The sequence below is a fragment of the Abramis brama genome (assembly GCF_963993115.1).
Source record: "Abramis brama genome assembly, chromosome: 19".
NCBI classification, from domain to species: Eukaryota; Metazoa; Chordata; class Actinopteri; order Cypriniformes; family Leuciscidae; genus Abramis; species Abramis brama.
Window position 1 is genome coordinate 8,868,551 of NC_139981.1, and position 26,070 is coordinate 8,894,620.

The following is a 26,070-nucleotide window of genomic DNA, read 5'->3' on the forward strand; positions in this document are numbered from 1 at the left end:
AGAACAAGTCCATCAGGCTCATATTTTGGTCCAGATTTGAACCCTATAGTGAATATTTGGTCTCATATTAAACTCAAACTAACTGGGTGACATTTTTCAACTACTCGTGAACCGTTTAAATCCATTAACATTGAGTGGAACAACAGTATTTGTACAATTCTTGCTAACTTCCGGATCAGTTATTTGTGATTAAAAGACCATACAAAGACCATATTTGGATTTTCATATATAGATTTATAGGAATGTTATTAAATATTATTCCTATGATGACTAATCAGCTTTTATTACTGTTGACTAACTTACTGTTTTTACTCTATTTTTTTTTATCAAATAACTGCAGTCCGTGTGAAAACTTTTGAACTAATGATTATTATGAATACTCACTATAATTCTCAGTCCAAGCTGATACTTTGCCAAACAAGTCATTTACTCTTATTAAACATGCAGTTTTTGCTTTGAATGGAACTTTATGGAATTTTATGTTCTTAAAAAAAAAAAGGCTAATTGACTAAATTTACAGAAATATAAAACACTAAAACAGAAGATACATAAGAGGGCTGTGCTTGAAAACGTATAAAACGACAGGAAACCAGGAAGGAACTTGAAATATGAGTCAGCCCTGAGTGCGGCTCAACCTGTTGTTCACAGATGGGCAATTATACACTTCCACAGATCTGTGCCTCTGACGGGAGAGAAAGAGGAAGAGACAGAGATAGACAGAAAGAGCTCAGATACCCACGCATGGCTCAGTAGGCAGCAGTGTTCTCCTTAAGACTAAGGTTCAGTGGCTCCAAGTCATATTTAACATAATTACAATAAAAAAAAGTTCATGTCTTCGTCAACCTCGTGATTACAAGTTGGAAACTCACAATTATGAAACCTCAGACTTGTGATGTAATATATAAAGAGTCAGAATGGCAGCGGCCTCAACAGCTATAGTAAGTTAGGAAGAACTCTTATGTTTCATTTTACTGTAGCTGATGCTACATGATGTACTTTTCTTTGGTAAACAGTTCGGGAGAGCAAACAGAGGTGAACTAATGTAGTTGTGTCGTGAAGCTGGGTGGGCGGAGCGAATGTGAATGAGAGACACTTGCACGGCACACCAGTCGAGTCCCAAGAAGGAACCTCAGAAGAGCAAGCGAGTGCCAGGCCTGGGACATTTACAGGCGTTGGACATTTACGTTGCTGTTTTATTATGTTTATATGCGGCAGTCGGCATCCTCCTTCCCTGAACCTTGAGCTTTGCTACAGTAGTGATAAAATAATTCAATGGTCATCAATCATAGGTACATTTTGATGTTATAAGCATTTCCATAGAAACAATTAGTAAGCCTGAGGTGATGACTGGGTGTTTCAAGTATGGGCACTAGAAAATATACTTTTTCGAATATTTTTGGAATACAACAGCCAAAGGGTTAACTTCACAGCTAGCATTTTTCACATCCTAAATAAATACAATTAAATACATTTTAAATATAAGTTTGTTTGGGAATTACACAAATTGTATTCTTTATTTTCCTCACACATCGTATTTATGACATTTCATCCATGCACACTGTGGGACAGGCATACTAATAATATTAGAAATTAGATCATTTTTAACCAATAAATAAAGAACACTCTTTGTTTATTTCATCAGAATTTCTAACTTGTCATTTTTTATATTTGATTTTCATGGTTTAAATTGTAAAGTCTGAGTATGAGACAAGAGTAAAATCTGAAAAGATGAATTTGAAAAGATGCTAATATAAAACAGATGTATGAGAATAAATGATAAATAAAGCATGTATGAATACATTCACTATCGTAGCCAAAATTTCAACAAATGTCAAACTTTCTAGATTCAGTGGTTCTTGCCAATCATTTTTGCAAAACCCTAAGTATTAACCTTTGGTGCATAATTTGCCCCTGTGCTACAGACATAAATGATATCTCAACTTTTGTAACGGAAGTCAGTCCAACCCTCTACAATGTGAGAAAATCACTCGCATATGCAACCAAATTTCACGCTAGGCAACTAAAAAAAATGTTTTTAATAAGCCAATAGCAAGTAAATTGCAGGGCTCGACAGAACTGTCACTGTCCTGATCGGACCAGTGCTGCACAGTCATTAAAGTTTATCATTTGTGTTTTTTAGCCTTGCCTATTTAAACATTCAAGCACAAGAAGACCGAAAGATAACTCGCGTGTATCTGACATAAAGCCCAGAAATCCTGATTTGAGCCCTTTCATATCTTGAGCTTGAACAGACAATTTCACACAAAATTATGTAATTATGTATCCTAGTAAACATAATCAGTCATGTCTTAAGTGAATGTAAACAGGCGAGATAGAAAATGCATGTTTAACATTATCAGTATTTTGGATCTGTGCAGTGTCTTAAAGTGACAGCAGCCTAATATGCCTGCTGCAGTCTGTGTTTTTAATGTTAATAAAAAAAAAAATCAATTACTCAATGCTCGTGACTGAATAACTTCTGTAACTTTAATAAGAATTAATAAAAATCTATATTTAATTTATACAGTGAAGACTATGCAGTGTTGTTTTACATTTGATTACTTTATTCAATTTCTGTACCTAATGTGTATCTAACTACTAAGGCCCCGATTTACTCACGGCGAAGTTATATTTCGTTCTTCGCTTGGGGGTAAAACGAAGTTGGAAATATGTGACCAGTGATATATATACCGTTATCAAACATGTGATGACGCCCACACTAATGAGAGCGACGTTAATATGAATATGTAAATATGTGCTGCGCGCATTCCTCTCTCAAAAACAAAATAAGCACAATGAAATTGAGAAAACAGCAAGCATTTTTTTTAAAGCATAAGAAAAGCATTTGATCATAGCAACGTGGATATGTTTGCACGAGCTCTGCACTTAATACAATAAATTGCTTAAAATCAAGCAGCTTTATCCTATTAAACACCTACCTTTTTCGTAATCACCATGGACCAATGGTAGTACAAAGGTGTTTACCAGCTGGAGCAAACTTTTACGGAAAGTTTGCTTTGGCAAGCTGTTTCGAACTCCAAACGAACTTCGTTTTGACCTGATTAATGATGTCACAGTTTGTTCTTCGATTTCGCTTGAAGTATCGGGGCCTTTAGATCTACCTGAAATCACTGTATACGTAATTTTTATCTTTGTTCTATTGTGTTTATTTGTACTATTGCATTGTTTGTTAGTTTGATTATTTGTTCTCATTACAGACTGTTTACGTGTCCTAGTTTGAAATTTATATTTTATATTTATGTCTATTCTTTTAATTTGATTCTTCTTGCATTCCATGCAAAAAGTCTGGAGAGTCTAGCCAATGGCGACTCAAGCTTCAATGTGTCCGTAGAGGGATGCAGTCTGTGTCCTGTTTTGGTGCTGGCAGGATTAGTTGTCTAGCACTCTTTGTACTACTTGTTGATAAATGTGTGCTAAAATTGACATTTTTATGGACATTTTATTAGGACACACTTTTTAATCTCGAAGACCTTAAACTGCCTGTATTTTTGCACATTTGGCTTATCGGAACTCATCAGATTAAGCCAAGTATTAGAACATAAGCATTTTACCAAAACACAGCCCAAGGACAAACAGTCTCAGTACATAGAGTACCATCTTTCAAGCAAACCCAAACAAAACTAGAGGCGGAGAGATTGAGACAAAGATATGTAGTCAGAACTGTGAGAGGCGAAGGGGAAGAGAGGCAGGAAACAATTAGGGAACCAAAAAGGATCTATGCATTCCAAGAACTGTGAGTGAATTACAAAACATTTACAAACAAAACTGATGATGAACAGATTCCTTAATAGTGATTTTAACCGACTTCACAGAACTCACTCTCAAAAATTCCCGAAATGACTCGCTCTTTAGTTGTTGTTTTTTCCAGTTGTGTTTTGAGTAGCTTATGGTCATTTCTATGTTTCTACACAGGCTACGCCTTACCTTGCCACCCTGGTTTGCATTGGCATCGTTTGGCGCTGCTTTCACACTGTCCCCGGAGAGGGAAGCCACAGTCAGAAGAGCAGTAGGGCACATCACAGGCCTGTCCTTTCCAGCCATCCTCACATACACACTGCACAGACTCGCTGGAATTCCCCACACGACACTCCCCACGGTCAGAGCAGTTATTGGGGCATGTATTCAACCTGAGTAGAGCAGAAAGACAGAAAAATAAATGCAATGGGAAATGTCATATCGGTGTTGGTCTAGCATTGTTTCGACAACCTAGCAACCCAACTTCTTGCTAACAGCTTATTACAGGTAGCCCAACCCCAAACTCATGTGATTGATCTAGATAGTTGACATGTCAGACTGCTCAAACAGAGCAATGTTTTGATAGAGCCGCAGTGAGAACAGTGCTGCTATGGTTAACTAGTGCTGCACACAATCAAAGTTGCAAATTTAACATGTGCACAAAATTGGAATATTGCATAAAACACTTGCGAATAAAGCACTTTCCATCCCATGTGTTTAAAGAGAACAAAATTGTCACTTCCTGGGAAAATGGAAGTTGCTGCAATCGGGGAAGCCACTGTAGCTCTTTTTTCCTATCATAAATCACCAGTGCGCAGACGAAACAAACGCTCTCTTTATCTTGCGTATGGGAATGCAATCTTCTGAGACACTTCTGTGTGATCATTATTCCAAATCATTCTGATGACATACTTTGGCTCAGGCATTTCTGAATGACCAAACCAACATTTGAGATGCTGTGCAATGAAATTGGTCCGCTGGTTAGTCCAGTTATCCAATCACATCCTCTGTTGAGGAAAAGTCAAGTGAGTTTTTCGTTGCACATCGACAGATTTATTCGGTAAATGCGTTTCCATCGTAGTTTATGCATGTCTTTTCGGATATATATATATATATTTTTTTTTTATCTACCTCAATTAAAGGGGTAGTATTAATGCTCCTTTTTATAATATTTAAAATAAGTCTCTGCTGTCCCCAGAGAGTGTATGAGAAGTTTTAGCTCAAAATACCCCACAGATAATTTTGTACAGCATGTTAAAGTTGTCCCTTTTTGAGGGTCAGTGAAAACACGTCGTTTCGTGTGTGTCCCTTTAAATGCAAATGAGCAGCTGCTCCCGGCACAGAGGGCGGAGCTTCAACAGCTCATGTGTGTTAGCAGCTCCTCATGCAGACAAGCACTAAAATTAGGGCTGTGAAAAGATTAATCGCGATTAATCGCATCCAAAATAAAAGTTTGTGTTAAAATAAATATGTGTGTGTACTGTGTGTAATTAAATTTGTATATATAAATACACACACATGCATGTATATATTTAAGAAAAATGTGTTATTTGTATATAAAAAATATATATATTTATATATAATATAAATTATATATAAATATATACAGTATATGTATGCAAATATTTCTTAAATATATACATGCATGTGTGTGTATTTATATATACAAAATAATTATACACAGTACACACACATATTTATTTAAACACAAACTTTTATTTTGGATGCGATTAATCGCGATTACCGTAATCTTTTCACAGCCCTAACTAAAATGTCAGAAACTGATCTGCCTTATGTTCAAACCGAAGTCGGACAATGATGGAGAGACTCAAGTGAGAACAGGACGTTTCTGAATGGTTAGTTGATGAATTTATGTTTTTAATGTGGAGTTAACTATCTTCAAGTCATTGATTAGCATATTCTGTCATGATAATTTATAAATCGCTCGTGTGGGAACTGTTGTAAGATGCCTTCATAGTGACATGCTATTGCATTTGTTTTACAGTATTGCATGTGAAAAGACAGATGCGACAGCTTGAGCAGACTCATAAATGTGCTTGTCTACAACAACTCTTCCTCTTCTCAACATGGACTGTTCCCGGGGGCGGGGTTTATGTAAATTTTAGGGTTGGTGATGTTGGTGATACCAGCCGTTAGTTTAAAAGCAAATATCTTCTTTTGATTTGAACTTTGAGCGTTGTAACTTTGCAGATGTTGTTTATGCTCAAACAGCAACATTACACACTAACTAAAGTAAGAAAAGTGGAATCATAACCAACCATCCCTTTAAGCATATACGATTTTTAAGAGTATTTTAGCATATCCATCCAGCATTTTTTTAGGCAATATCCAAAAAATAGGTGGGTGAAAACATAGCTAGTCATGTTTCATGTTCTTTAAGCACTAACTGCTATTTGTCTCAACCTAAAACTGACCATTTTTGAAGTATTAAAAATCACTTCAATTTTGCAAGCCCTTGCAATATGTATAATTGTGATTTTTACCTACGATATTTTGATTTATCTTGCAGCCCTATTGTTTCCTAAAACTATTGAAATTGTTTTCATTAATTGGAATAAAGCAGAAATACAATTAAACTGATTTAAACTATTTAAGTAAATATTTCATAAAAACATTTTTAATTTTCATTTAAGTTGAAGTACTAAATTACAAAAACATTAAATTTTTTTCAAAGCCATGTCAGCACTAAAAACAAAAAAATGAAATAAAAATTAAGGCTAAATAGAAATATAAAAAAAAACAAATAAATAAATGCTAAAACTAATAAATACCAAAGTAAATACGATAACAGTAACTAAATATTAAAATAACTGTTTAGTAAGTCAACCTACACACCTACTAATAGTCTCTGCACATTAGACCGTGATAGTATTTTTTTTATGTTGATAAAATAAAATCGTATTTTTTTTAGTTATGATTGATAATTGATTTGAGTTTATTTGATTATATAAAACTATACAAACATGCAAATCCCGTGCATCCTTATTTGAAGCTTAACATTTCTAATATATGAATACATATGCCATATAACACTATTTTTTAACTCATTCATCACGATGACTTCAGTTTAATGATTTTCCTTGCACCACACCTTATGTAAGCCTATTATTACTGTTGGCTTTGGCATTTACCTTTTCCAGTGCACAGTTAGGCATTGTACTCAGTAGACATTAGATCTTGCCAATATTGTCCGGCTATTTCCCATAAAGCAGTGTCTGGCTATACAGTGGACGTTTAGTCTACAGTAAAAACGTCTTTAGAAAAGCTGCAAAGAGTTGTGTCACAGGGTCCATAAAGCATTTACAACAGCAAGGCAAATAAAAACTTGCATAATACTTTTGGTAAATATTTTAACGTCATCTTAAGTTAATGATTGCTTTCGAAGCTTACAAATATCTTATAAACGGCTGTGTCAAAGGAGAAGATATTCGAATTGAACCTGAAGTGAAGTGTGTAAAAACAGGCGCATTAGTAGGCAGCTCACTCTCCTCTAAAGCTGAACATGGGGAAAAAAGGGACAGCAGAGAATCACAGGCATCTGTCTTTCAGCTTTACACGTTTTTTTGTGAGTGTCTGCAGTGTGTGTCAAGCCTGGTGTTTGATGTTCTATTGATACTGCACGCCAGTGTTTTCTTTGGGTCCCCGTGAAAGCAGTCGCTATAGAAACTGCCGCAGTCGCCGTCAGGACTTCACATGAGCAGTTCCTGACACAGAGGTCAAAGACATCTGCGCTTCCTCTTTCCCAATCTTCTTAAATTACTCTGACCTGCATTTTCTTGTTCTAGCTCTTGTTCTCTAGTGTACAGACCCTTAAAGGGACAGTTCAGCCAAAAATTGGTTATCATGGACTCTTATGTTCTTCCAAATCCGCATGGCTTTCCCCCCCCCCACGGAACTCAAAAGCAGCAGAAATTCAGTAGAATCTCATTTGCATTTTCACGTATTTAAACTTGAGATGTCAAGATCGATTATGGGGCAAGCAAGACTGCATCACTGACCATCACACTTTACCATCACAGGAATAAATGACATTGTAAAATATATTAAAATAGAAAACATTAATTGTAATAATATTTCACGATATTACCGTTTTACCTTGGTTTTTATCAAATATTGCAGCATTGGTTCGCATAAGAGACTAATCTTACGGTATATACCATATAGTGCAATGGTTTTTAAACATAATTGCGCCATTTTACAGTTTCTACAGTTTAAAGTGAGCAGCACGTCAAAACAACAGAGCAGTTCACACCACAAGCACTCAGGGTCGTTTACGGTAATGATCTTTCGGTGCAACATCCTCTAATAGTTTTATCTAGAGGCAAACGTGCTTCATTCGAGCCCTTTGCGCTCCATGCGCGTTGCTTTCTCCCGATAAAGACGTAAAGCGCATTAAGAGATGCAGATGACACGGTTATTTTAACAACAGTAAATAGATACTTTTGCTAAAACGCTTCAGAAAACGAGAATGCAGCAAATACAATAATTTGTATCTATAATACAGATGACTCCGACAGCTAAACCAGGTTTGTGACTACTTAATTAACGTGTTGTACCTTTAGACGTTTTGTTTTTTCCAAATTTAGCATGATTAATCAGCATATTAAGAGCATTTCATAATAAACAATTTTATAATTTGAAAAATTATTTAGAGATGGCAAGAGAAGACAACAAAAGTCTGAAATTATTAGTTAACTTTATTTTGTGCTCATGATGAGAATTTTGCTTATTAGATTATGCAAGTTGTTTGTTTTTAGTAGTTTATTACTTTGAGCAAAATATATATAAATACTTTTCTTAAGAGGTAAACCCTGCACCCCCAGTATGTTTTCTCAGTCCCAAGGCCTTCTATGCACCTGGGGCCCGTTTCAGAAAGGAGGTTAAGTGAAAACTCTGAGTATGTTAACCCTGAAACGAGGGAAACTCTGGGTTTTCCGTTTCAGAATGGGAGGTATGTCAAACCCGAGAAAGCAGAGAAAGTCAAGCCCGTTTCTGAAAGAGAGGTAACTTATACTCAGAGTCAGTTACCATGGTAACTTACTCTGTGAACCTAACCTGGTTGGGAGCAGGTTTTCTTTGGTAAACCCAGAGTTTTTCTTATGTAGTAAATGCATCTTGATTTAAACATTTTCTGATATTTTGAATGGAAACAACAAGCCAAAAAGACTAAGTAAGAAAAGCATTTTTTGTAGTGCAGTACATTCATTCATTGTGCATTTTTATATATATCATCGGAGATGCAGAGCACATTAGTAAGGCCACTATATCAGAGCGGGAAGGAAAGTGTGCCTCGCTCTCACACTCTTTCTGAATTTCCTTTATTATTTCCAGTGTGGTTGGATGCATTGATGACACACATCATCGCACCTTCCGAAAAACCAGATTACTGTATGGAATGGGAGGATGCCAGATGGAAGGGTAGAGATGTATGCCTTAACCACCAAAGCTGTTAAAAAGCCTACACACTAATTATTCACAATTTATTTTTATTTCCTACAAATACAAAAGCAGCAGTAATCCTTTTTCCAGTTGGATTTTACTATTCTTCCAATATTGTGTATCTCCGCTTCATCTATCAGTGGTGGTGCAGGTCCACATGTTAATTTCACCAGCCTAATTAGAAAATGTAACAGGTTGGATTAGAGAACATTTAATTATGTGAAAAAGAGCATTATACTACATGGAAACAGCTGCGGCACATTGAAATAGACACTAAATTATATTTATTTAAAGCTGCAGTTGGTAACTTCTGTAAAAATTTATTTTTTACATATTTGTTAAAACTGTCATTATGTCCTGACAGTAGAATATGAGACAGATAATCTGTGAAAAAAATCAAGCTCCTCTGGCTCCTCCCAGTGGTCCTATTGCCATTTGCAGAAATACACCGCTCCCGGTCAGAAACAACCAATCAGAGCCAGGAGGAGTGTCTTAGCAGTGTCAATCATGCTTGTGTACGCGCTGATCACCCCCCTCTCTCGCACAGCGCGTACCGTCGTTCATAATCAAGATAGCCGGTGTGCCGCGCAGCTGTGATAATGACCTCGGACAAACAACCAAAACCGCCAATTTCTCGAGTGGCACTTTAACTGAACTTTAATTGAATAGCTCTGGCATAGTGTATAGAGCAGAACACTTTGTCTGTGACCTTGACCTGCCTGTGATTTGCTATGTGGAACAGATGAAGTTGCATTTTCACTGTATATTCAAAGTGGCTGAAATGACAATAAACCAAACTTGACTTGATTTGCATGAGGCATATCTGACATTTGATCTGAAGCATTGCAAACTTCTTTTGTGTTCCACAGAAAAAAAGGAAGTCATACATGTTTGGAACGACATGCAAGAGAGTAAATGATTACAGAATGTTCCTTTTTGGGTGAACTATCACTTTAGGACACATCCACATTACCCAGAATCCTCAGAGCTTCTCAACAGCCATGGACAACAAAACCATGCCCTGCCCGTGCTGGTAGATGGCGTATCTACACCACTATACAGCCACAAAGTATCCATTGCCGTTGATGTACATTCACAAGTAGCCATGTATCTGGGATTTCAAGATCCTTGCCTTAATAAAAATAACGTTGTTTGTTTGTTTAAAGTGCCTCTATATGCCATTTTAAATGTTCCTAATTTTGTTTTGGAGGTCTTCTACAATAGGTTTATTCTGATAATATACATTGCAGCATCACCACTTTTCTCACAGTGTCTGAAATGGTTTGATAAACGATTCCATCTATTTAAACCCCAACTTCCTGGGAGCCTACTCTGCTCTGATTGGTCAGATGGCCCAGTCTGTTGTGATTGGTCTACCACTTGCAGCGTGTCGTAAACAAAACGGCTACTACCATATCTGAATTTCGGCTATCAATTCGAGCCCGAGTCGTCATCCTTCGGTGGTATATGCAAAGTGGATTTACTTTCGCAGCTCAGAAAACAGCATCTTCTCGACATGTCGACAACACAAACCAAACTCTTCCAGGCCTCAGCTACAACTCCAGTGTTAAAGGGCGGGTCAAAGTAGATGTTGTTTGCGGGCAGCCAATGGAGACCACAGGCTGGCATTACACAAATTTGTTATGTAGGTTTGAGCAGGAAGTAAGACTGTAATTACTGAAGACTCAGTAATTCAGGCAGTTCAGAATCAATATTTTTAATTTAGGAGACAATAACTCCAAAAAGCATAATAGAGGCACTTTAAATAACCCAGTGTTCATAGGTTATGGATAGCTTTGTAACTAGCTGTAAAGGTTAAAGTTTCAAAGTCCTAAGTTTCAAAGAGTAACAAGCATGTTTACAAGCTTCCTTCCGTTTATTGCGTAAACATGCAGATGTCTGGATCATATAAACAATGGAAACTTGACTGATTTGGAGCGCTACATAGGCAGCAAACTACAATAATGTATTTAAGTACACTACCGTTCAAACGTTGGAGTACAATTTTTTTAAGTTTCTTACACTCACACAGGCTGAATTTATAATAATATAAAATAAAATAAATTCAATTATTTGAATAAAAAATAAAATATCATCATATTTAACTGATTTTTATTATTGTAATATTTTTTTATTTTAATACATTTTAAAAATGTAACGCAAGCTGAATTTTCAGTATCATTACTCCAGTCTTTAGTGTCACATGATCCTTCAGAAATCATGTTAATGTTTTTGTGGGAACCACAATACATTTTTCCAGTATTCTTTGATGAATAAAAGTTCAACACAGCATTTACCGTATTTTCCGGACTATAAGTCGCTCTGGAGTATAAGTCGCATCAGTCAAAAAATGCGTCATGAAGAGGAAAAAAAACATATATAAGTCACAATGGACTATAAGCCGCATTTATTTAGAAATTTATTTCACAAAAAAAACAATGTTACGGACGGAACAGTTCTCCGTTACGGACGTGAACGCTCTGAAAGCGGCACTAAAGGACTGCTTTAAAACGTTCACAGAGACCTCAAACAGAAAGCACAAAGCCTGTCTTTAAATTTAATTTCGTTTTGTATTAATTGTATCTTAATTTTAATGAACGTTTCATCAACCAATTGCCTGGATTTAATAAATATAGTAAGTAAAAAGTAAATATAGTAGAAAATAGATAATCAGGACACGAAGGCGCCGGCGCGTGAACTGGAGCTATTCTCATAAATGAACCAAAACTCAGCGTATAAGGTAGCCTACTTGCCTCACAGACCTGAGACATATTTAGAAAGCTTGAAATGTCTACTTTTAAACAGAACAATTCAAAACGAAAGGAAACAGACTGCTCTCTGATTATGTAATCCGTAAGAAATGTGCATTTCTCTCTGGCGCGTTCACTACATGTGAAGATCGCGAGTCAGCATCGTCAACTTCATCTTTGCAGCCGACACTGACACAGAAAACACTTGTTTATTAATAAACAATTGAAATGTCTCCTTGCTATATTTGATATATTCATAATCATTACTTTTGCCGATTCTTTGTGACAGCTTTTAGGTGCTTTATTGGCAGCGCCACCCTTACATGTTACATGAACGCATCACCACCGCATCAGCACCGAAAACATAGAGATTTCTTTTTGGGGGCATTTTGTGTGTGTTCAGGCTTTCTCAGTTGTCTTTAGGTTAATGTATCAGTAGGGGTGTGCCGGTTTCAGAATTGGTGATGACGGTTATGACGTGAGTCAAATGTGACGGTTCGTAACATAACCGTCGTCGGGGGGGGGTTGCCTGTCTGTTATACAGGACAGTATAGTCCTGTATGAATAAAATTAATATTTGTGTAGTGTTCAGTGTTGTTATCAATAGAGATACGCGGATGGGGTATTAGTTCATCCGCAACCGCATCACAAAACTCATCATCCGCACCAACGTTTTTTGACCAGATTTCAAAGCCGCACCCGCTGATTGTTTTGCGGTCTATGGACGATGCAATGCTCTGCTGATGCGAGCCGCAAGAAAGCCCTTGTCTGTTCTAGAAAGGATGCAGCAGCAAAGATATTTAATGCTAATGTATGAGGCATAGGCCTACGCTGAGTTTCATTCATTTACGATGAGATGCGCTCTAGTTCAACTTCACAATGCAATGCAAGTGAACGCGGCGCATCGGAGCCTCGATGTCACGGTTATTATATTGTCTCCTATTTATTATTATTTATTATTTGCTTTTTATTTATTAAATACATGCAATTGGTTGATGAAACATTTATTAAAATTAAGATACAATTTGTTCAAAACGAAATTCGCTTTAAAGAAAGGCTTTATACAAAGCAAAACTTAATGGAGTGGTAAAAATCATGTCTGGCGATTTACAAAACAAAACTTCATTAAGTGGTAAAAACCATGTCTCCCGATTGCAAATGTTCATTGCTAATGTTTATTATTGCAAATGTTTTTAATTTGTTTAATAAATCTCATAATGATGGCACATCACTATATCATAGCTTTTATTTCTACCTCAAATGATTGGCGGTCGGTCAAGGGGTACTTGGCAAAGAATCAAATACAGTTGGAAACGACGTAGACCATTAATAACACAGACTGTTAACAATTGTTTTTAATTAGTATTTAAACATTCTCTATGATAAAAAATGTTTGTAAAAAATATTTTAACACGGTTATAGAGTTCTAATGACGGTGTTCAACTATAACTGTCGGTCTCACGGTTATATACTAACCGTCACACCCCTATGTATCAGTTAACAGTTTTACAGTTGTTTTCAGTTAATTTTTTCAGGGGTAGGCTACAGGAGCAGCATAGAGTACTCTCGCGGCTGTAGACGGTAATGTTTTCTCTTGGTTCATGTCAGTCAGTATGAATTCATTTTGATATTTAAGTCGCACCTGACTATAAGTCGCAGGACCAGCCAAACTATGAAAAAAAGTGTGACTTATAGTGCGGAAAATACGGTATTTACTTGTTCCTCGATGCTACTAGATGCTGTCTAAGCAAGCAGCTCACTAGGTTTTGTAACAGAACTATAGTACTGCCGCGAGCAGTAAATGAAAGCTTACCTGTAGGAGATGTTGAAGCCAGTGAGATTATACGCAGCATCACTGAAGAAGTGCAGCAGGGTGAAGCCAGACTGTGCCACCACCTCTGGGACGGTCTCGTTGCTGTAGCTCTCAGGAACAATCAAACCGCTGGAACATGAAAGAGAACAACACAGAACCTTTAATACCTCTGCTGAAAGGGAGCGCAACAGATTCAATAGTTTCATCGCTTCCTCGTTTAATTGTACTATATTAGAAGGTCTGTGTACTTTCTTTTTTTAATGGGATGGTTGGTTTTTGCATTAATTTTTAAAGATTTTTGTAGATGTTCTGCCAAATATTGTTCAAACTTACATCATTACTCAAGTCTTCAGTGTCACATGATCCTTTAGAAATCATTCTTATATGCTGATTTGTGGCTCAGGAAACATTTTTTTTATTATCAATGTTGAAAACAGTTGTGCTGCTTAATGTTTTTGTGGAAAACGTGATGCATTTTTTCAGGCTTCTTAAAAGTTTAAAAGAACAGCATTTATTTGAAATAAAAATCTTTTACATCATTATAAATGCCTTTACTGTCACTTTTGATCAATTAAATGCATCCTTGCTGAATAAAAGTATCAATTTCTTTAAAAAAAATTAAAAAAAATTAAAGGTAGTGTATTTCACAGGGTGGTTCTCTTAATGTTAAGATCACATTACCAGTCAAACGCCATGAACTTTATCCTATTACCAGTCACTTTCGGTTGAAGAACCAATCATGGATGACACATGTCACGGAATTTCCACCAACCCTCAGGTATGTTTCTAGAGGTCATTCTTAATGTTTAAAACCAGTGCCTGATGTGGTGCGAGTGCACTAGCCCTCAAGAACACTCCTGTATTCTAATCTGATCCTGGATTAACAGGTCATTACCTGGAAATCTCAGTCCTCCTGTTTAAACCTCATGCACACACACAGAAATGAAGAGAAATGAAGAGAATACCTGAAGGCAGCGATTAAAGGAGAGTAGATGGAGTCTCCATCGTACACGTACAGATGATCCCAGCTACACTCAGTGGCAAAATGCTCAAAGCGAAGCCTCAGGATAGAGTTTGGCCTGCCGAGAAAAAGATGACCATCAACCACCATAACACACACAAATACTAGGTATCTGATATAGAGGTCAGCTACATGACCTTAACCTGACATGACCCAACAAGCTGTTTAAGGGCATTTTCAGACATGTAGATCGTTTGTTTTGCTCCAAAATAGGGATTTAAATTGTTACAATGTTGCATTTTCTTCTATATTGTTATATAGCGGGAATCGGGACATCATTCTTGCAATGCACTTAACAAACAGAAGCGTTTGTTTCAAAACAATGCTTCTAACAAGCCAGGCGTGAAAACACCTTAAGTAAAAATGAGCATTATGGGTATAATTATTTGATAAAGGATTGACATTCATTTAAAACCTGAATTAAATCAATTACATGATTATGACAATTAATTCATTGCATATTAACATTTACTAAATGATGATCATTTCACATTTTTGTGGCAGAAAATAATTTTTTTTCAGACAGGATCACAATCCACAATCTTATCACGGTGCGTTTTTAAAAAACGTAGCCCGACAATATAACAAAAATAATAATAATGATAGACCGTTTAAATCTGGCTTTAGAAGCCAATATTCCATATAAATAAACAAATCTATTGGTGTCTTGGGGGAAAAAAAAGAAAGTAATCAATGTTAAAGGCTTTAAAATGTAACAATCCCGGTCAGGTCAGGTTAATATGTCTCATTTGGCCTGTCAAATTCAGTCTTAAGGTTCAGACCTCTCATCTGAGAAAGAGTTTGTTTTTTAGACCAATACTCACTGTCCCTCAATAAGCCACGTGCACTTGGTCTTGTATTTGTAGTTTCCTGCTCCGTCAGAGAGGTAGCCAGAGGGTCCTGTTAGCCTGCGTATGACACACACACAACATTACTACACCAATCAAAACACAGCTACTAAAGCACACACACCTTAAGTGACAGGTTAATATTTGTGCTGTCAATCAATTCAAAACAATAACTAATTAATCTCACATTTTTCTGTAATTAATCACAATCACACCAAACATTAAAATCTGTAATATTTTATATTTTCACACTGAATCACCAAATTAAAGTAGAATCAACCCAAAGATGGTATATTTTAAATATTTGCTTAATATTTTTTTTTATATTTTTACTAAACTATGAATGAAGGTATAACCAATACTAAAAATACTGCAACTAGTCTCTATTTAATGGATTTATTTATTTTTTACGCTCTGTATATTTCTATGGCATTGCTATCCAGGAGTAATTAGCTTTTGAAGTGGATTTACTTAATGTAAAGTTAACGAAAGTTATCAAGAGGATTGTAATGTTTAAAGCAGATGTCTTAACAAATGTCAGTAGACCGGGAAGATTTTAAAACGTTCATAAATACATAAGATCGCTGTGAAAATACAGACCGGAAGTCAAAAGACAACGAGCGCAGCGCTGAAAAGGGTCTAAGTGAATGTGTTATGAGCAGTATGATAACCACATTCATCCGCAGTGTCACACAGAGTCACACATCCTTGGTCGGCAGCTCTGTCTTGCTTCGAAGAACCCAAACTGCATGATCATATACAGTAACGCTAGCCATGAAAATGGGGGGAGATATTAACATAGCTACTTCAGGAATGGAAAAAAAATATATTCTGCGTTCATTTTGTTAATGTTTCCTTTAATGCGTCAAGCAGAAAATATTAACAGCTCTAGTAATATGAAACAATGTAAACCAGCTACAGTTCACCAATTCTGCAATACAAGTTTAACAGCCTTCACTAAGATTTTAACTGGGCATTAAATGAACAATACAACAGGCTTATCTCATGTTAAAGTTCAAAGGTCGATGGTGAAAACAAGTAGCCTGACAAGCCAGACCCACATCAAGATGTTGGGTCTGGGAACACACCATTGGCAGGGCTCAATCCGAGGGGCGGGATAAACGGTTGTCTTTCAAATTCCCTCTGCACACAATAGGATAGCGCTACAACCAACCAGAGCAACGAAGAAGGTGACGTAGTCAGAGAGATTAAACTTTTGCCATATCCGGTCAGCAAAACTCCGAACACATCTTCCTTTTTTAAGAATGACTTCAGTGCCATTCCTTGTTCTATTCTCAAAGAGAAACTTAACTCCAAGTCTTCCAGAGTCGCGTCCAAAGCCGATTCGAAAGACCGCTGTTCGCCAGCAGCAGCAGCCATTCTGTTTTCAAGCAGCAGGGAATTCACGTGAAACCGTCGAAACTCTGCCGTCATTATGTTAAGCCCGCCCACCGACTCTATACACGATGTGATTGGCCTGACTAGAGTTTGGTTCTTCCAGCTTGAAAGTAGTGGTCGACCGATATTGTTTTTTTGATGGCTGATGCCGATATCTTAGAGAGCAGGATGGCCGATGGCCGATATTTTTATTATATACTTTAGATTTATTTTAATCAATATTTGATACATTTTAAATAAATTAGAAAACAAATCTTTAAAATAAACATGCTTATACTTTAGATGGCAACTTCTTGAATCTGCAATCCTATTACAGTATTTTTCACAAATAAAGTAATTGTTTAAAAATATATGAATATGTGAATAAAAAGGAAGTAAACACTGTAACATTGCACTCAGTAATCTGGTAATATTGTGCGCACTGGTAATCATATTTTTTCAAATAAAGACAAGGTAACGCTAATTTTACATACAGCACACAGTGAAAACGATATGAATATGACGCAGTGGGCAACTGGATATAGCACAGCATATTTTAAAATGAAGGATTTACAGTTTTTCGATCGCGTCTCCTGTGAAGCTGATCTTCTGTTCGCATTCACTCACTTCGCACGGACCGACCGTCACTCGCAGTAACACGTTTATCAGGCTACAAATGCACACTTCACAAGATATCACAGCTGGACTCCATTAAATCTGCAAGGTTTGTAAAATTAAATGTTTATTAGATATTCAGAGGTTTGTTTAAATGATGTAGATACGCATTTGCTGAATGTTGATAGTAAATGAGAAAGTATTTTAGCCTGATTGTTTGCCTTTTCTGTAACAAATAATATAAAAGCAACATTTACTTTCTTTGTTTACCAGTTCTGTCTAACAAAGTATTAGATATGACTGACAGAGATTGAATGAAAGACGGAGAATGTGAGTGAGCCTTGTGTGAGCAGGCGCTGCCGTTCTCTCAGCGCCGCCCGTCAAAATAAAAGTCCAGAGCGCCGTCAAAATAAAAGTCCCGCTTCCAAGACATCGGCCAATCATAAAAACTTATCGGCCGATGCCGATATTTTAAGAGTGCCAAACATCGGCCGATATATCGGTCGACCACAACTCGAAAGCCAATAGAGTTGGCTAGACGACCCTGGCTGCAAATTACATTTGCTGCCGCTAGGGTGCGTCGAGATTTCTAGGCTAGAAAACAAGCACAGTGCGTGCATCTTAGTTTCAGTAAAGTTGTTTTAGTGTTATACTAAGATTAGATCACCCCAAAAATGCTCATTATGTCATCCTTCACTCATACTTGTGTAATTCCAAGCCTGTATGACTTACTCTCTTGAAACATAAATGGAGAAGTTTAGCAGTTTAGCAAAGAAGGAAAGAAAGTCCTACGAGTTTGGAAAGACATAAGGTTGAGTAAATGACAACTTCCCTTTTTTTTTTTTTTCTTTTTTTTTTTTTTGGAAACAACTATCCTAAACCATGTTATGAACTAGGGCTCTAGCCTGTAACAATATCAGATTTTTACTACACAATTATTGTGGCTACAAAATTTCACAATAACAATATTATGGTGATATCTATAGAAATCTAGAAAAATAAATTCTCCACATAACTACAAAAGAGTAAAACAAAAAATCTCAACCAGCGTTAAGATGCAGTCACATTTACCTTTTTTAAGCAAATTTTCACGGCCGAAATCTAGTCATTTCAATTAGAATTTGCATGATCTGGAATTCTGCTCGAGAGCTTAAGATTTTCCCACACATTTTCCCTCCAGTTAGTCACGCTCATTCTACTGTGCTTCCTACACTGTACATACATTAGCTGTAAAATTTCACTAAAACTTGCTAATGTGACTGTACCTTTAAGGAGCAGCAACATCACCAAATATTGGAGTGTCATTCAGATTATTATCTATGGTATTAAATGTGTAGAACTATTAAACACATCAATATCACGAATATAGTCTAAACAGGTACAACGACACCCCATTATGAACAACCAACTGATATGCAGCCAGGTGTGTGTGTGTTTGTGTGGCGATGAGGTATCTGAAGCCCCTGACTACAGTCTCAAAGAGCTTTGTTAACATAAAAAAAAAAAAGTTCATTAACACACCCACAATCCTGTGGGATCTGCACATACACACTCCAGCAGCTGTGACAAACACACATCACTGAGACGTGATTCTCAACGGCGCACAGCAATCTTCCACCCAGCCAATTAGATCATCATTCAACAGCGTCCCATTAGAATCATCAACAATTAAAATCGTGCATTTCTTCAAATGAAGCACAGGCGTTAGATACCAGGCAAAAAATTGCTGAATAATTGAGCTGTTGTGCTCACCACTCAGCCTTTATGATGATAGAAGACAGCCGAGAGAATGTCAGATATGCCTGTCTGCCATAAGTGATTTCAAACCTGGGTCTACTGAGAATTGGACTTGCTAATCGTAAGAGACGGAGCACTTAGTGCGACTGTGAAGCTGCATGCAGGAGTTTAACAGAACAAACCATCAGACGGTGTTTAGCAGGAATGCTGTCTCCGGTCAGAGCGACATTCTGGGAAAGGAATGGATGTTTCATGTGTTTGCGGCTGGTGTGGAGGAAACAGTCAGGCTTCTGTACTTCAACAAATGATCCACTAAAAAGAGGCCATTTAGTAAAGCAGATCCTGTTGCTGATAATTGTGTTAAGGAATTATGAATTGGCCAGCAAATTATACGACACGCAGCATACAACATCACGCTTTCATACGGAATTTGCATCCTCTCTTTTATAGAACAAATTCTATTAATATATACCCATTAATATAAGAAAAAAAAATGCAGTATGTGATACGACCCAGTAGGCTCTTTCATACTGAATTTCACAAATACTCCACTCTTCTTACTCAAAAGCATTGTAGCATTACTATGGTACTGTGAAATATAGGCTACTTTGACACTGTCACTCAATGATTAGCATATTCACATATGGGCCTCCAAAAATAAACATGTTTAAGAAACATGATATCCAGAAATATTGTATTACCATGGTACTAGAATCCCCATTAAGCATGGTAACATCTGAAAACACCATGTCTCACACACAAGAGACTCTCCATTTCAAAAGTCACAGTCACACATACAACATGGTCTTATCCAGAGCTTGAGATTGACTTTTTTAGCTGGCTAACCACTCAGCATTATCACTGACCACAATTTTATTGTAGGGAAATTATGTTTTATTAGGGGCGTGACAATACACTTAGCTCACATGATTAGACGATACACGATATTGGGTTCAGGAGAGTGAGACTTAACAGAGATCACTTAACACTATTTTTAAGAAACGTTCAATATGACTAGAAAAAAAGTATTTTATTCGACCGCAAGTCATAAAATACAAAACAATACAGGTGCATTTTGAAATGTTTTAACTAATCTAGGGCTGTCATACCCAACGATTATTTTGGTAATCGAGTAATGAGTCGATTTTGTAGATTAATCGGATAATTTTTTTGTGGTAATAAAAAGAGACCCAACTGAACAATAGCCTTTAAAATTGCTTAAAATACATATATAATAACAATGAGGCAATAATAAGTGGTTCAACTAAAGTATCAGAAGCAAGTAATCATATGGTTTTATACAACAACACTGTTAAAAAATGCCAATGGTCTGGTGATCGTTGTTGTTACACTACAGCATGATCAACTCCTTGTTTAACAGCAGCCAATTTTCATTTTAATTTGAGTTATTTTGTTGTGCCATTTTGATTAGTTTGTTTATTATATTTCTATTTTGCTTTACTTTTACTTCAGTTTAAACTTATGTCAGTAAGTTGCCAAGAAACATCTTTTGGAAACAAGTCTTTTAAGTTTAATTTTATTGTAGCTTTATATCAATTACTGAAAACTATATAACAACACTGAGTATTATCACTGTCAGATCAGTCAGATTACGAAAGATCCTGCGAGCAGAGTCAAAACAATGATTATTATTATGATTATGATTGTGTGCCCACAATATACCCAAAGTACACGTCCTTGGCAGGGATCTATATTGGAAAACAGAGCTACTATTTAATTTACCGGTACACTCTGTTCCATTGACTTATCATTAGGAAGACAGGAAGATTCCTGATCCGAGATGAAATAGTAGAATGTTATGAACGGTCTCTGCCTCCAGCGTGGCTGTGTTAAGATTCGTGATTGACACCACATGATCATTTGGCTTCAGTCTGCCTGTCTCTTCTCAGCTATTTGGAGCCATATTCACCCTGCATGACCCAAAGCCTCCAATGTAACCAGTGTCTCTGCCAGACTTTGCCCATCAGTGAGACACATCCCATGATGGAGAAGCATGTGGCAAACATCCTATTCCAAAGAAACCTTATAATAGCCTATTACAGTTCATACTGTACATCAGTGAAGTTGATCTGGTCAGTTTTATGCCAACGTTGTTGAGAAGTTACAAAAACATGTTTTGCGAGAACAGTTGAATCACACTACCAACCTAGTATGAAACTCGAATCATTTTTGACAATAACAATTATTGATGACCACTGGGTGCAAAATATTCAGTGATTGTCATGAGGGTCAACATTTTAAAGGGTTAGTTCACCCAACCAAAAATGTAATACTTTTGGTCATTTTCAAAACACAAATGAGGATCTTTTTGATTAAATCTGAGGGATTTTGGTCCCTCCATTGACAGCTACACAACTACCACTTTGACCCTTCAATAAGTTCATAAAGTTCATAAACTCACACATCAGTTGTGGTAAACGGAAGCTCAAGCATGTACGCTTGAGGTGCGAGAACCAATGAGGTTCATTCTCGTGTTACGCAGCACGTTTGAGCTTCAGCAAGAACCAATGAGGTTCATTCTCGCTCATCAATCAGGTTCGCTCGCTCGTTCATCAATCTGTTTATGTTCGCTGATCAATGTTTATATGTGAATAACAGACTAAATTATATCTGTTCATCATATAAAGCGATCGAGAAATTTGGACTTTACCGCTTTAGCTCTCAGATTTCAACAAAAAGATCCTCATTTGCGTTCCGAAGATTAACAAAAGTCTTACGGGTTTGGAACGACATGAGGTAAATAAGAACATAACAATTAACAACAACAACTATGTTTTGTCAAAGTATCATCAGATACTGATCCTAACAGGAAACACTCGAGTTGCTTGTTTTAATAAATAAAACATGAATTCATGTAAAATGTGAAGCGTCATGTAAAAATACAAAATTCAATAACTATTTTTGGATAGCGTAAAAATAACAATGTTTATTTAGGCTATTTAACCTGGGAAAATGTGTCAACAACAGTAAGTATAACTGGAACAACAATTTATATTGGATTAGAAATAAACATTAAAAAGCAGTGAGGACTTTGCCTAATGTCAGAACACCACTGCACACTGCTTATTTATAAACTTTAAGGGCTTCAAGACTTGATTTAGACTTAAATTTAACACCATAAAGCAGTTTCTAATGACAGTATCTGACTCTAATGAGCATCAGATTCCAAACAGCGCAGGTTGTAGGCTATATCTTCATAATTCCTTAACATGAGCCTTCATGATACGCTGTTAATATTTCATGGATGAACCGGTCCCTGACAAAAGTTACAGAGTGTTCTGAACGAACTTCACGCATTAGACGCGTCCGTGTCAATGTCACGAGAATCAGCTGTGAATAAGAGCCGTTTGTGTCTCACCTGAAGCGGCCGCCGCAGTGCTGGCACTGCTCCCCGACCCATCCCGGCTCACATACACACACGCCGCTGGCTGTGTTACACTGGCCGTTCAAGCACGGCTTATCGCACTCCTTCGCCTCCGTGGCCGCGGGCAGACGTACCAGTCCGCTGAGGGCTGTGATGAAGAGAATAGATCGCAGAACAGTGCCGTGAAGGCCTACGCGAGCCAGGCCGTGCGAGAGACACCAACCCCGGCCAAGGGCCCTCCGAACCTCCGCGGCCATTCCCACAGAAACGGCTGACAGACGATGACGAATCCGCTGCTAATGCCTAGCGGATGATGGGAGACAAAGGATAGCAGTATCGTCGATGCTGTAGGCGGCCCGTGGTTTCTTTGGAGGAGGATTTTTTATATATTTTTTTCTTGTTCACATCTTACCGATGCTTATCGCTGCAGTGCCGAGACGCATATTGACACCCGGAAATGACGACATGCGGAAGTGCGCATTGATTGATAAGGAGCGCGGAATTTAATAAAGTAATTATGAAAATTGGCTCAGAGAAAATAATATAAACATTTGCCATAATATGAATTATTACAGGAATAAAGCAATATGATAATAGGTACGTATAATGCAGTAGAATTGGTTTTATTCTGTGTGGGATATATATAACGTTACGTGGTTGGGACATCAAATTAAAAAAAGCATGATTCTCTACAGATCTTTCTAAAGGACTGATATTAAATGCGAATTGTTTGTGACAAGGTTCATTTCCACACAATTCTGGTGTATCAATTACAGACAAAAAAATGTGTCTGTAAAAAATAAATGTAGTTAAACAGCGTTCCCTTGTGGCACTTTGTGGTATTCACCAGTTCTAAGAAAAGAATGTCAAATAATTTTCAATTCAACATCAAGATTTTAATTTAAGAAAAATAGCTTTAGATTTATAGCATGTATTACAGCAGCAAACTGCTGAAACCTGGACTAAATTCAGTTGCATTATATTTTAGCATAGTGCATCTAAAATTGTTATTAGTGTATATTCATGTTAGATTTTTTTTTAAATGAAAAAACAAACAAAACACTTTTACAAACATCATAGAACGTTTATTACATTATTGACTTGTAAGAAGTCACAATATTTCAACGCACTCCACTGGATGAAGTGCATTCATATACCTTATTTTATACCTCAACCAATCCAACGGACTGATTTTTGTAGTCGACATAAATAAAAACAAACATATTTACATAAACGGCAAGAGACATGGCTCGGCTAAAGAACATGAACCCGGGATTTCAACAGTCACAGAAAAAAAACAAAAAACAAAAAAACAAACATCTTTAGAACATTGGACAAACTGAAACTATTATGAATTATTAGACAGGGAAAGATCTGTTGGAAGGATTTGCCACAGTGATCTGAACAGGATCAGCACTCGTTGCTGCCTTCACTGGGTCGGGTTCACAGGTTAAAAGGTGAAAGGTTCACAAAGTGGTCCCTGACGTGGATTACAGGATGCAGTCCTCGTGCTTAAGGGTCAAAGGTCATAATCTCAAATCCGTTCTGCAGCATATGGCCTGTTCAGGAAACACACCAGTATTCACATACATACAGAAGCTGCTCCTGAAGGTGCCGAGGCACCCGGTGCTCTTTAACGCGACCACAGAGATCCAATCCGTCACCACAATCCACTCTATCGCCATTCTCTCAAACTTTGACAACAATTCTTAGGAAAAATATCCATAGAAGTTGAAAAAAGTCATAAAAAGCAGTCACTATACAGAAAATTCCATCATGTACAAAAGAAAATTCACTCCTTTTAATCAAAATCGGTAAGAAAAATCATACAATCAGTAATTACCTGATATGTTACAATTAAGGGTGTGTGCTGAATATTTGGTCGAAGTGATTCCTCCAGCTGTATCCTTTCCTATTGTGTGATTAGTCAAAGCACTTCTTTCTTATTCAGAAAATGTTCTAAATGATCCAGTAAACTACCTTTCGGGGTGCTACTGACATGAAGTATTTTACAGAATGATTTTTAAAGTCTCCGTTTCAAATCACTCCATTCTAAGTCTCATACTGACCATCACTAACATGTCATTCGTGTCTCAAAGTCCAGCTTAAAGGCAGTTTGAATATTTCCACATCCACTCAGTCATACGCAGATTCATGTTCATCAAGTAATGCGCACATTAACCACTAACACTGTATCAGCGAGTGGCTATAATGCCTCTGAACTTGTGCATTCGGTCTTGAACGAGCACCTTTAAAGCACACAAAGCCTCTCTTGCTTGGTATTTAAGCCTATTTACATTAGAGGAGAAAAAGAACTCCCCGATGTCCCCGTTTGGACAGGAAAGCACGCGTCGCACAACTTCCCGTTTAAGACATGCAGAGTGAACGGTGTCCAAAGGCAGGTCATTCATCAGCATTCGTTAGCACTGGAAATACAACAACTCTCCTCCTACTGCAAGTGTGTGTGTATGTGTTAAAATGCTTCTGGAGCTTGGAATCATGGGATTGGTTGACTATGAGTTGAAAGAAATGCAATGGGGCCTTTTTGTTAATTATTGAACACCCTTGGCACAAATGCCACAGTGGGCAGTAATTTCAATTATGTTTACGATGTGTGTGATTCCAGTTGTAGAGGTTTGTGGAATGATCTGTTGTTTAGTTGGGCTCAGTTTATCTGCTCTTTATCAGAATGGTGTGCGTTGCAAGAGGTGGTGACAGGTTGTGTTTGTCATCCCGCAGACGAGGCACAGTATGTGTGTGTCTTTGAGTGGGAGTTCTAATTTGATGAGGATATCTGTCGTGACGGTCGTCCCGCAGACGAAGCGCTGTACGTTCGAGTGCGTGGTCGGATTCTGCAGGGCATCTCCAGCTCCTGGAATAAAGGGGCCTCTGTGATTTCTGACGCCTCTGGGCGTTCCGCGGGCACTCGGGACAGCATACAACGCACCATCTGTGCCTGAAACACAAACAGATACAATGATATTAGCAGTGATGGGAATAACGCCATTATTTTTTTCAGTAACGAGTAATCAAACTAATTACTGGTCCCTCCGTTACAACGCCATTACCGTTACTGGCAATAAAATGCGGCAACAGTGCGCGAGAGAAACCCGAGTGTGTCAGCGAGCGCACTCGACAGTGCGCGAGAGAGACCCGAGTGTGTCCGAGAGCGCGCTCGACAGTGCGCGAGAGAGACAGAGTGTGTCTTCTTTTTGTTAAACTGTTTACTTTTGTGAGGAAGAAAATACTTTAAGTAGGCTATACAGGATGTCTACCAGTTGTAAAGGTGTGTGAGTTTTATATTGTAT

The 26,070-nt window shown here is 37.3% G+C and overlaps 2 protein-coding genes across 3 annotated transcripts in view; both read right to left on the reverse strand.

Annotated features, from left to right (window-relative positions):
* The window catches only part of atrn (attractin), a 53,097-nt gene extending 29,401 nt beyond the window's left edge, over positions 1-23,696 (reverse strand). For both annotated transcript variants that reach the window (XM_084093781.1, XM_084093780.1), the window contains exons 1-5: positions 22,757-23,696; positions 15,625-15,708; positions 14,745-14,858; positions 13,780-13,908; positions 3,946-4,148 (exon numbers count right to left, since the gene is read on the reverse strand). In XM_084093781.1, the coding sequence (XP_083949907.1) occupies positions 3,946-4,148; positions 13,780-13,908; positions 14,745-14,858; positions 15,625-15,708; positions 22,757-23,019 (793 nt within the window). In that variant the 5' untranslated portion in view covers positions 23,020-23,696. The remainder of the gene's footprint in view (positions 1-3,945; positions 4,149-13,779; positions 13,909-14,744; positions 14,859-15,624; positions 15,709-22,756) is intronic.
* A 129-nt stretch (positions 23,697-23,825) lies between these two features.
* The window catches only part of eif2ak3 (eukaryotic translation initiation factor 2-alpha kinase 3), a 31,424-nt gene continuing 29,179 nt past the window's right edge, over positions 23,826-26,070 (reverse strand). The window contains exon 17 of the mRNA XM_084093784.1: positions 23,826-25,718. Coding sequence (XP_083949910.1) covers positions 25,539-25,718 — 180 coding nt within the window. The 3' untranslated portion in view covers positions 23,826-25,538. The remainder of the gene's footprint in view (positions 25,719-26,070) is intronic.